General features: G+C 40.0%; 1 protein-coding gene across 2 annotated transcripts in view; it reads left to right on the top strand.

Moving 5' to 3' along the window:
• The window catches only part of rngtt (RNA guanylyltransferase and 5'-phosphatase), a 295,667-nt gene that overhangs the window by 84,339 nt on the left and 197,783 nt on the right, over positions 1-13,545 (top strand). For both annotated transcript variants that reach the window (XM_061885874.1, XM_061885873.1), the window contains exon 9: positions 168-303. In XM_061885874.1, coding sequence (XP_061741858.1) covers positions 168-303 — 136 coding nt within the window. The remainder of the gene's footprint in view (positions 1-167; positions 304-13,545) is intronic.

The raw sequence follows: 13,545 nt of genomic DNA, 5'->3' as shown, positions 1-13,545 counted from the left end.
GACATTGACCAAAATAATCTCTATTCTCATATTTATTATTGTTGAGTTGTTAATACGAACATCAGATTTGGTAGATTGTATTATTATGATGGTTTTGAATGCATGAACTATTCAATACAAAATCAGAGAACGCATCGATCAGATTGTTATTTTCTCTCCTACCACAGGTACATGATGCTGATCAATGGAAAAAATGAAGTATTCATGATTGACAGAGACAATACGGTCTTTCACATAGCCAATCTTGAGTTTCCTTTCTATAAGGATCCACGGGTTCATCTATCAAACACTCTGCTGGACGGGGTAAGTTGTTTTTTCTCTTATGCTATGACAGTTCTGTTTTGTACAATGTCACAGTCCCTTCTGAAAACCCTACTCGTCTCTGCCTGGACTTTACATTCTTCGCCTTGCTACTCAGTCTTGCAGATAATTGATGTTGGTTTCCAAACTGGAAAGGCTGCTATGTTACAGTCTGACAATTGATCCCATTAACTAAAGCTGACCGGAAAGTCATCCTGCCATGTCGGGGGGAAATAACTAAAAAAATGTTTAATAGTTTTTCTGTTGCCGTTTTCTTTTCTCTTGTGCGCTGTAATGCTCAAATATCAGTTCCTGAGTTGGCAGCAAAGTTTGTGGTGGTACAGATGGGCATGACAATTGTAATCTTGATCATATGGAATTTTACTGATCTAACATTCAAATCAACATTAGGTGATGTTACGTAGGCACTGCAATTGGGTGATACAGATGATTTATGATATAAATGTGGCCAATGATAAAGCTTTCATATATTATCGTTATATTGCGATAATGCATGTTGATGACTTATTCTAGCTGTGTGCCGCACATTTTACAGAGACAAACGAATGAACCTGTCCAATGAAATTGTGTGTTCTTGTTAACTAGGTAGCAGATAACATTCTAAACGGTGCAAAGCGACTTTTAAGTCAGCAATCCTCGCTTCCATGGTAGCAAATAATCTGCTTCAGTCCCAGCTGTCTCATTTTAGACTAAATGCAGAGAAATATAAGGTGATGTTATTCTCAAATGGCAAATGATTGTTATTAAACACTCCAAAAATATTAACTGCCCATAAGGTCGAACTTGAAATGGTCACATTATTTATGTACCTGGGAATTGTCATTGATGAGTTCTTGTCTTTTAAAAAATTGTGGCTAAACTCAAAATTAAATTGGGATTTTTCTTTAGAAACAAGTCCTGTTTTTCCCGACAAGTTAGTAAATGCTTGATCCTGACCAATTTATGCCTTTGTTAGATTATGGATACTTGCTTTTTATGAGTGAAACCAACACTTATTTAAAAAAACTGGATACTGTATATATATCATTGCGCCTTCCGTTTAATTACTGGTTGTGGCAACCTTGTCCACAATTGCACTTTATATGCAAAGGCAACCTGTTCATCTTCATCAGCATGCAGATTTTCTCAAAGGTTGTGTTTTATATATGGATCACTTCTTGGTCTGGTTCCCCCTTATTTGTGTTATTTTATGTGTGTAGATTCTAGTCGTTACAGCTTGTCCGCAATTGCACTTTATATACAAAGGCAACCTGTTCATCTTTATCAGTATGCAGATTTTATCAATGGTTGTGTTTTATATATGGATCACTTCTTGGTCTGGTTCCCCTTTATTTGTGTTATTTTATGCTATGTAGATTCCAGTCGGTAGAGCTTAGGGTCACAGGACTCACTTTGCATGTTTGTTCCTTGAGCCAACACAAATCTTGAAATAAAAAGCTTTCAGATATGTTGCTCCGTGTTCATGGAATAACTTACCTGAGTTGATCACTTTGGGGGAATTTCAGGCCATTTAGGTTATTGAGAAACTGTTTATATTAGGCATTGTACTTGTTTATAAATTGTTTTTACTAAAACATTTTATATACCGTCAAGCTGAAGAAGGAGTCCTATCGGGTTCTTTTGGCTCATAGGACTCCGGAGGCAGTGGACGGGTACCGACGGGCCAAGCGGTGTGCAGCTTTAGCGGTCGCGGAGGCAAAAACTCGGACATGGGAAGAGTTCGGGGAAGCCATGGAAAACGACTTCCGGACGGCTTCGAAGCGATTCTGGACCACCATACGCCGCCTCAGGTAGGGGAAGCAGTGCACTATCAACACCGTGTATGGTGCGGATGGTGTTCTGCTGACTTCGACTGTGGATGTTGTGGATCGGTGGAGGGAATACTTCGAAGACCTCCTCAATCCCACCAACACGTCTTCCTTTGAGGAAGCGGTGCCTGGGGAATCGGTGGTGGACGCTCCTATTTCTGGGGCTGAGGTCGCTGAGGTAGTTAAAAAGCTCCTCGGCGGCAAGGCCCCGGGGGTGGATGAGACCCGCCCGGAGTTCCTTAAGGCTCTGGATGCTGTGGGGCTGTCTTGGTTGACAAGACTCTGCAGCATCGCGTGGACATCGGGGGCGGTACCTCTGGATTGGCAGACCGGGGTGGTGGTCCCTCTCTTTAAGAAGGGGGACCGGAGGGTGTGTTCCAACTATCGTGGGATCACACTCCTCAGCCTTCCCGGTAAGGTTTATTCAGGTGTACTGGAGAGGAGGCTTCGCCGGATAGTCGAACCTCGGATTCAGGAGGAACAGTGTGGTTTTCGTCCTGGTCGTGGAACTGTGGACCAGCTCTATACTCTCGGCAGGGTTTTTGAGGGTGCATGGGAGTTTGCCCAACCAGTCTACATGTGCTTTGTGGACTTGGAGAAGGCATTCGACCGTGTCCCTCGGGAAGTCCTGTGGGGAGTGCTCAGAGAGTATGGGGTACCGGACTGTCTTATTGTGGCAGTCCGCTCCCTGTATGATCAGTGTCAGAGCTTGGTCCGCATTGCTGGCAGTAAGTCGGACACGTTTCCAGTGAGGGTTGGACTCCGCCAAGGCTGTCCTTTGTCACTGATTCTGTTCATAACTTTTATGGACAGAATTTCTAGGCGCAGCCAAGGCGTTGAGGGGATCCGGTTTGGTGGCCACGGGATTAGGTCTCTGCTTTTTGCAGATGATGTAGTCCTGATGGCTTCATCTGGCCGGGATCTTCAGCTCTCACTGGATCGGTTCGCAGCAGAGTGTGAAGCGACCGGAATGAGAATCAGCACCTCCAAGTCCGAGTCCATGGTTCTCGCCCGGAAAAGGGTGGAGTGCCATCTGCGGGTTGGGGAGGAGACCCTGCCCCAAGTGGAGGAGTTCAAGTACCTAGGAGTCTTGTTCACGAGTGGGGGAAGAGTGGATCGTGAGATCGACAGGCGGATCGGTGCGCCGTCTTCAGTAATGCGGACGTTGTATCGATCCGTTGTGGTGAAGAAGGAGCTGAGCCGGAAGGCAAGGCTCTCAATTTACCGGTCGATCTACGTTCCCATCCTCACCTATGGTCATGAGCTTTGGGTCATGACCGAAAGGATAAGATCACGGGTACAAGCGGCCGAAATGAGTTTCCTCCGCCGGGTGGCGGGGCTCTCCCTTAGAGATAGGGTGAGAAGCTCTGCCACCCTAGGGAGGTGTTTAGGGCACGTCCAGCTGTTAGGAGGCCACGGGGAAGACCCAGGACACGTTGGGAAGACTATGTCTCCCGGCTGGCCCGGGGTACGCCTCGGGATCCCCCGGGAAGAGCTAGACGAAGTGGCTGGAGATAGGGAAGTCTGGGCTTCCCTGCTTAGGCTGCTGCCCCCGCGACCCGGCCTCGGATAAGCGGAAGATGATGGATGGATGAATGGATGGCATTTTATACACCGTTTTCCCACAGCATGTTTTTATGTTAATATACAGTATGTATGTTATTTATTTTTTAATTTTGGTGTGTGACTGCTGCTGTTTTTGTTGTTTTTATATGTATTTATGTAACTTTGTGTTGCCGCTCTCTTGGCCAGGTCACTCTTAGGAAAGAGATTTTAATCTCAATGAGTTTTTCCTGGTTAAATAAAGGATATTGTTTGATTGATTGATTGTTTTTTGCAAGTTACAAGCATCATCACTGGATGATGTGGAATGGCTTAACATGCTACATTACCCACCGTAGGAGGGTATGCTAACCTACTAACCTTTAAGATAGAGCTTTTGAATGTAAACAAATGCTAGCGGATTGATACATATGTATAGTCAGTATATGACAATGTATACATTTTCAAAAAATTTATATACATTTTAATATTGCTCAAAACTAAAGTATCCAAGCGTAAGAATTTGACAGCTTAATATATTTTAACAGAAGTGTAAATAGAAATATGTTACAATAAAAAAGTCGGCCGATAGTAACGGTAAATTAGCGAATAAATTAGTAATATTTTTGCGGAAAAAATACAACTGGAAATTATGCAATATATTACGTAATACATCAGAAGCTAATTTAGAAGTCTTTGCAACCTGTTTCTGAATGGTATTTTATTATTTACATACCCAATCATATATGGTGATGTAAATTGTTATCACAGGAGCCTGCAATATTTATTGCAATATTGATTTTAGGCCATATCGCCAATCTCTAGTTGGCACTACGGCTTGAAGCAATGACGACCTAAATGTTTTCATCCAGCTAATTTGTGCCATTTTCTTTTTTGTGATAGCATCTTATGCTACTTATTGTCCTCAGACCATTTGAGCCGTATGATAACTAAGGTAATATATGACAACCGCGCAAAATGATGGCAAAGATTTTTGTCAAAAACAAAATCCGTAGGGCGTACGAAAACTGGTGTAACCACTCTATATCCAAGTTTCATTTACAGTGGAACCTCAATTTACTAACTTCATTGGTTCTTGAACATGGTTCATTAATCAAAGCTTGTATAATGAAGCATGGTTTCCCATTAAGAAACAAAGTAAACATTAACAATTGGTTCGAGCCTCGACAAAAGTCCTTATTTTAATAAACAATACACAATTTTGAAGACACACATAAGTGTATACAAACCCCGAAACCAGTGAAGTTGGATTGATGTGTAAATTGGAAATAAAAACAAAATACAATGATTTGCTAATCTTTTTCAACCTATATTTAATTGAATAGACTGCAACGACAAGATTATTAATGTTCGAACTGCCCACAACATGTTTCAAAAAAGCTGGCACAAGTGGGAAAAAAACTGATAATGCTCAGTCATTCACAAACAAGGATGGGGCGAGGGTCACCACTTTGTGAACAAATGCATGAGCAAATTGTTGAACAGTTTATTAACAACATTTCTCAACGAGCTATTGCATGGAATTTAAGGATTTCACCATATATGTCCGTAATATCATCAAAAGGTTCAGAGAATCTGGAGAAATCACTGCACGTAACTGACTATTTTACGGACCTTTGACCCCTCAGGTGGTACTGCATCAAAAAGCAACATCAGTGTGTAAAGGATATCAACATATGGGCTCCGAAACACTTCAGAAAACCATTATCAGTAACTACAATTGGTCGCTACATCTGTAAATGTAGCTAAGCCGGCAGCGTTTTTGGGTGTTGTTAAAATAGCTTTTGCTGGGCCTGAGCTCATCTAAGATGGACTGATGCAAAGTGGAAAAGGGTTCTGTGGTCTGACGAGTCCACATTTCCAAATTGTTTTTGGAAACTCTAGACATCGTGTCCTCCAGACCAAAGAGGAAAAGAACCATACGGATTGTTATAGGCGCAAAGTTAAAAAAGCCAGCATCTGTGATGGTATGGGGAGGAATGAGTGCCCAATGCATGGGTAACTTACACATCTGTGAAGGCACCATTAATGCTAAAGTTCCATACAGGTTTTGGAGCAACATATGTTGTTATCCAAGCAACGTTATCATGGACGCCCCTGCTTATTACAACAAGACAATGCCAAGCCACGTGTTACAACAGCGTGGCTTCATAGTAAAATAGTGCGGGTACTAGATTGGCCTGCCTGTAGTCCAGACCTGTCTCCCATTGAAAATGTGTGGCGCAATATGAAGCGTAAAATACAACGGAGACCACGGACTGTTGAACAACTTAAGCTATACATCAAGCAAGAAAGGGAAATAATTCCAACTGAAAAGCTTAAAAAATTGGTCTCCTCAGTTCCCAAACGTTTAGTTAGTGTTGTTAAAAGGAAAGGCCATGAAACACAGTGGTAAAAATGCCCCTGTACCAACTGTTTTGCAATGTGTTACTGCCATTAAATGCTGAGTTAATGATTATTTGCAAAAAAAAAACAAGTTTCTCAATTCTATCACCAAATATCTTGTCTTTGCAGTCTATTCAATTAAACATAAGTTGAAAAGGATTTGCATTTAATTGTATTCTGTTTTTCTTTACAAATTACAAAATGTGCCTACTTCACTGGTTTTGGGTTGTGTGTGTGTGTGTTTATGTATATATATATATATATATATATATATATATATATATATATATTAGAGATGCGCGGTTTGCGGTCTCGTCCGCGGAGTCGCGGGTCGGGCGGTTGACATGACGAATAAATAGATTTTATTTAGATTCGGGCGGGTGACGGTTGAACCATCCAGAATATTCGATGGACATGGTATCCTTTGCCATTCAAAGAGCCATTTAAGACCCGTGTCATAAAGTGAAGAAGTCAATAGGAGACGCTATTATTCTCTTGGATGACTGTCGGCAGTCACCCAGATAATAAGTATTAGAGCTTGCTATGAAGTCATTCGCTTTGTCGCCTTCTACATCATACACGATCTGCTTATCAATCCAGCATCATGTTGTGTGTGGCTTCGGCGGTAACAAGCACACGACTGCAAGGCATACTGGGTGACACAGAGTACACTAATGGTTGTGATATAAACAATTTTAACACTCTTAGTAATATGCGCCACGCTTTGGAGCCACACCAATTACGAACGACAAACACATTTCGAGAGAACATCCTCACAGTAACACAACATAAATGCAACAAATACCCATAATCCTTTGTATTCATGACACTTCCAGACTATTTTATACACTCCAGACTCCCCCCCGTGCGTCGGTAAGGTGGGCGGGGTTGGGGGCGCGGGGGTGTAAAATATATTCAGGAAGTGTCATGAATACAAAGGATTATGGGTATTAGTTGTGTTGCGTTTATGTTGTGTTACTGTGAGGATGTTCTCCCGAAATGTGTTTGTCAATCTTGTATTGTGTGGCTTCACAGCGTGGCGCATATTAGTAAGTGTTAAAGTTGTTTATATCACAACCATCAGTGTACTCTCTATCACCCAGTATGCCTTTCAATCTCATACGTGTGATTGCACACAACATGTTGCTGGACCAACAATCGGTTCGTACATGTTGTTGAAGGTGTCAAAGGCAATGGTTTCACAGCACAACCAATATTCTTGTCATTAGGATGACCGCTATTGAATAGTTGCGAGAACGTTAGCGGCTCCAATTGACTTGATTACTCTGTGAAACAGGTTTAAATAGCTCTGTGAGTGGTAAAGGCGGCCGACCTCTGATGTTTTTCAGCGGGCGGGTACGGTCCTGATAAAATGTTGGTTTGGGTTGACGGCGGGTGGATGGCGATTATGCTGATGCGGATAATATAATTGCCTATCCGCGCATCTCTTATATATATATATGTATATATATATATATATATGTATATATATATATATATATATATATATATATATATATATTTATATATATATTTCTTGTTTGGATTATCCAGAGAATAGTGCTCGATACCGTGGTAGAGCGCAATATGTAGGTGTGGGAAAAAAATCACAAGACTACTTCATCTCTACAGAACTGTTTCATGAGTGTGAATGTTGTCTGTCTATCTGTGGGCTGTTTTTCTGCTAATGGGACGATTGATTGGTGTTAAGGAAAGAATGAATGGGGGCATGTATCGTAAGATTTTGAGCTTAAACCTCCTTCCATCAATGAGAGCTTTGAATGGTTGACCAAATACTTATTTTCCACCATAATTTACAAATAAATTCTTTAAAATTCCTACAATTTGAATTCCTGGATTTTTTTTCACATTCTGTCTGTCACAGTTGAAGTGTACCTATGATGAAAATTACAGACCTCTGTCATCATTTTAAGTGGGAGAACTTGCACAATCGGTGGCTGACTAAATACTTTTTTGCCCCACTGAATATCGATACCCGCAATATATCGCAGGTTTGTCTCTGTGCGATATAGAAAATGACTATCGTGATATTCGAGTATACGTTCTCACGCAGTTGTTTTTAGCTGCTGGCATTACACTGCATGTGTCTCTTCTTCTTTCTTGTCGCTCCTTCTCACAGAGACTTAAAACAAGCGCAACTTCTTACATACGTCACGTGTGCAACGTCACACGCCCTACCCGAGCAGAGAGGTAGCAGCATGGGTAACGTTAGCTGTGATGCTAGCGAAACTGTGCAAGTTGTAATACGACAGAAAGAAGGTGCGAATCTGGTAACAAATGAAGGAATAATTAATTCCCAGTAACAACAGCAGGGGGTCCATCGTCTGGCGGTGGTTCGGCTTCAAGCGGGAAGATGTCGAATAGACAACTTTAATTTGTCAAGTGTGGGGCACAAGCGTTGCTACCAGAAGTAGCATTACTGCTAATATGTAGCATCATTTGAAAAGTCACCCGCTAATAAATGTTTAATAAATACAGTTTTGGTCAATGAACTTAGTTTTGATTTCCTTCTCTGCATGAACGTTTAAAATGAGCAAATATTAATTCAGTATGAAGAAGAATGTTTTAATGTAGACACATAGAATCATCAAACTGCTGTGATTATGTGCATCAAGTGTTCATTTAAGGTCAAGGCAAAATATCGAGATATATATTGTGTATCGCGATATGGTAGGGCTGGGCGATATATCGATATACGATATCGCGGGTTTGTCTCTGTGAGATATAGAAAATGACTATATAGTAATATTCGAATAGACGTTCTCACGCAGCTGCGGGCATTACACTCTCCAAGCTCTTTCCTGTGTCTCCTCACGGACAAGCAGGCGCACATTCATACGTCACTTACTGGCACGTCATACGCCCTCGCCCAGCGGAGAGGGAGCGGCGTGGCTAACGTTAGCTGTGATGCTAGCGGGTTGTTGCGGAGAAAGAAGGTGCGAATCCCGTAACAAATGAAGAAATAATTAATTCCCACGAAAAACAGCACAGGGCCCATCCTCTGGCGGTGGTTCGGCTTCAAGCGGGAATATGTCGAATAGACAACTTTAATTTGTCAAGTGTGGGGCACAAGCGTTGCTACCAAAAGTAGCATTACTAATATATAGCACCATTTGAAAAGTCACCTGATAATAACTTTGATAAATATAGTTTTGGTAAATTGACTTAGTTGTGATTTCCTTCTCTGCATGAAAGTTTAAAAGTAGCATATTTTAGTGCAGTATGAACAAGAATGTTTTAATGTAGACACATAGAATCATCATACTGCCGTGATTATATGCATCAAGTGTTCATTTAAGGCTGAGGCAAAATATCGTAATATATATCGTATATTGCGATATGGCCTAAAAATATCGAGATATTAAAAAAAAGTCATATCGCCCAGCCCTAGTTCTACTATATTTCTATAGTCTAGTTAGGTATTATGCTACTGTAGACATTAGTTTCCTCAAGTATGTTTTAATACTGTAATATTGGAAACGGTTCATCTTCAACTGCAGTGACACCATTATTCCACCATGGAGCTCGGAATATATGCAAGGAAATGTTCACGTTTTCTGTAAATACACGTCTGCTTTTCGTTTAGGAGATAAGGACACACTGTACACCATTATTTTTGCTTTGCTCCCACTTTTTTTGTCAATTCTAATTCACATTTGCTTAACTGTTTTATAAGTATGTGGATCAAATTGTCTCCACTCTTGCAGAACTTAATTGCTTCATTTTTCTGTTCCAATCCACTATATGCGTGTGCTATCCCTGAAGTGGAGGTGTGAAGAACTTGTTTTACTCTTGTGTATTTGTCTGTTTATGCTTCTGGCTCTTAGATTGCAGAGAGAGGAGATGCGTTTCTCTATTTATGGCTCGGTTTAAGCCATGCTGTGTTCTCTGATAGGTTTCATCTTCAGCCCACGGGCACTGTTCTTTATGTTGACTCTCATTGTGTGGTACGCTTAAAAGCTCTACCTAAACTTCAGTTCCGAAACTAGATGACGATGACATCACGATAGCTTCCATTGGTCACTCTAATGTATTCATCCATTGCTGCCTGCCTGGTCGATGGTTCACTGCACCAGATGTTGAATAATAGCGGCGTCCTGGAATTGCATCATTTCTCAATTTCCCGACCCCACCTACAAATCACAGCTGCCATTCTTTCTCCTCTTTGCTGCCTGCTCGCTGTCTGATGAAATGTAAAATCCCATCAACCAGGAGGGATGGATATTTGGAACACATTTTTACATTTTTAATGTCATGATTAAAGAGAAGACATATACTGACATGCCATGTTTTACTGTGCCGACCCTACTGAGAAACTTCCATTGAGCAGCCTTTTATAGTTTCTATCATTTTTCACATAAATATTATATCTGAATAAAATAAGCAATGTTTGAAACAAATGATGCCTGACTATTGGGTTTTTATATGTCAGTCATGTTGTGTTTGTTTGATCAACAAAGGAATGTTTGCTCCATCCATCCATTTCCTACCGCTTATTCCCTTTTGAAGTCGCGGGGGGAGCTGGTGCCCATCTCAGCTACAATCGGGCGGAAGGGGGGGGTACACCCTGGACAAGTCGCCAATTGAGTTAATTTAGGTCTTATATTTGAATAGTTGTTTAGTTTTTTTATAAGGCTTTACTGATTGATTGGCCACCGATCAGTTTCGGTCACTGATTAATATAGGCTGATTTTCTTGAAAAATAATGTTTCAAATGCCCATAACAAATCACCAAAATGATTCCCGGGCGTGACCATCGCTGCTGCCCACTGATCCCCTCAACTTCCCAGGGTGATGGGTCAAATGCAGAGAATAATTTCGCCACACCTTGTGTATGTGTGACAATCATTGGCACTTTAACTTAAAAATGCTTTCAGTGTTGGCGTTAACGCGGTTTTTGTTTCTTTTTACACATCGAAAGGCCGATTATTTGCTTTCTGTCGGCATTTTGTTTACTGTATTTTCCAGACTATGAGGTTGAGCTCACACACCTCGATGCTTTTCAAGTGTTGAAGGGATGATAATGGTCTTAAATCGAAGGAGTTATTCTTTATGATTATAACCAATTTTAATGACCATGTTGCTTTTGTACAACCCATGTATAAGTGAATGAAGGGCATTCTTACTCAACAGCTATACATGTCACACTAAGGGTGGCCATATAAACAACGCCAACACGGTCTTAAACATGTGCCATATTGTGAAACCAAACTAAAAAAACAATGACAAACACATTTCGGGATAATATTTGCATGGCAACACAACATAAACACAACAGAAAAAAATACCCAGAATTCCCTGCAGTACCGACTTACCGGGATGCTACACTATTTTATTTGGTACAGGGTGTAATTATATGTGTGACCAGTAGATGGCATTCAAACATAAGAAATAAGTCTCAAGTAAACAACACCAACATTTTAAATGTTCCATTGAAAATGTACAACATTACACACGGCGCTCAAAAATCTCTCAAGTAGTACTGTATTATTCGGACTTTAAGTCACAGTTTTTTTCATAGTTTGGCCAGGGGTGCGACTTATACTCAGAAGCGACTTATGTGTGAAATTATTAACACATTACCGTAAAATATCAAATAATATTATTTAGCCCATTCTCGTAAGAGACTTAGACGTATAAGATTTCATGGGATTTAGCGATTAGGAGTTTTTGATTGATTGATTGAAACTTTTATTAGTAGATTGCACAGTTCAGTACATATTCCGTACAATACAGGGTGTACCCTGCCTTCCGCCCGATTGTAGCTGAGATAGGCGCCAGCGCCCACCGCAACCCCAAAAGGGAATAAGCTGTAGAAAATGGATGGATGGATGACCACTAAATGGTAACACCCGAATACGTTTTTCAATGTTTTCTTATTTAAGGTAATCAATTCATGATAAGAGTGACAGATTGTTTGGTAAACATATAGCATGTTCTATATGTTATAAGTTATTTGAATGACTCTTACCATAATATGTTTCGTTAACATACCAGGCACGTTCTCTTTTGGTTATTTATGCGTCACATAACGTACACTTATTCAGCCTGTCGTTCACTATTCTTTATTTATTTTAAATTGCCTTTCAAATGTCTATTCTTGGTGTTGGGTTTTATCAAATAAATTTACTCCAGTGCGACTTATATATGTTTTTTCCCTTCTTTATTATGCATTTTTGGCAGGTGCGACTTATACTCAGGAGCGACTAAAACTCCGAAAAAGACGGTAAATGTTTTAGTGCCATTTCTGTATAAAGTAAAGTAAATTTCCTATAAAGTAGTGTAAAGTTTTTACATATATCGGTCAGTAAACTCGCTATGAAAGCGCTAAAACATACCGGTGTAGTGAGTTATATTATTCACCCAAAGAACTTTAGTTATTACAGTTCCGGTAGGACGGTTTTTCACGGGACACATTTCCGGTTTAGAAATAGACCATTCATGGGCAATGCGCCTTATAAGCCGGTGCGTCCTATGGTCTGGAAAATACGGTATATTTGCTGGGTCGAATTCTAAATGATTTATTATTGGTTGACTTCAAAGTAATGCACTTTCTGGTATAGTTTCTTAAATTTTAATTCGCCAAAAGTTTTATCGTTTACAAATACTCTTTTGTTTTCTTTTGTTGTTGTTTTTTAAATGAATTAAGTAACGTTTATGACAACCTTTTCCCAAAATACAATATAGAATGTAAGATATAACAGGATAACGCATACATTTGTCGTTTGTTTTCAAAACAGTTACAAAAAAGTGGGACCCGATAAATTAACTCTTGGACCCCATTTTTATGACTTAAGGGGGTCCCTGTGACCCCATTTTTAAGTTTCCTTGCACCAACAATGCCTCTGGATAGTATTTTATTAATTTTTAGTCCGCCTGATGACAACGTAAAAGCTAATTGGGTTTCCTCCATACACAATGTGGAGCCAAGTTAATAATAATCATGGTCATTACGTAAAATAAACTGTATTTCTTCCTATTTTAAGTATCATTATTACATCACATTTTAGGATAAGGCTAAACATGGTGCACACTAAGATCAAGCAGGAGCAAGCATGCTAATGGTCAAGCTAGTTCAAAACAACAGAAAAAATACACTAAGTGCCTAGTGAAATTTTAGAAGTCTAGATTGAACGGCATAGCTACAGAAATAAAGTCAGCGGATATTTTTAGGAAATGAATAAGTAGATTAGATTATTACAAGTCTAGAGAGAGTTTGTATCAGCATTGTTATAGTCTTTGATTCAAGAGTTATCCTTGAAACAAACCTTTTTTTGCTCAATGCCTTCTCATCTGATTCTACGCCCAATATTGTCATTTTGAGAAAACTCAAACTCAGCCTCACAAAAGAACATTAATGCTTCTACCAATATAACACATGTATCCATAAAATAAGCTTTTTATTTATCCAAACGTATTCCCATGCGATTCTAAGTACAATATTGTC

Source organism: Nerophis ophidion, linkage group LG24, assembly GCF_033978795.1.
Source record: "Nerophis ophidion isolate RoL-2023_Sa linkage group LG24, RoL_Noph_v1.0, whole genome shotgun sequence".
NCBI classification, from domain to species: Eukaryota; Metazoa; Chordata; class Actinopteri; order Syngnathiformes; family Syngnathidae; genus Nerophis; species Nerophis ophidion.
Note: the sequence above shows the minus strand (reverse complement) of the source record. Positions and strands in the feature narration are given on the sequence as shown.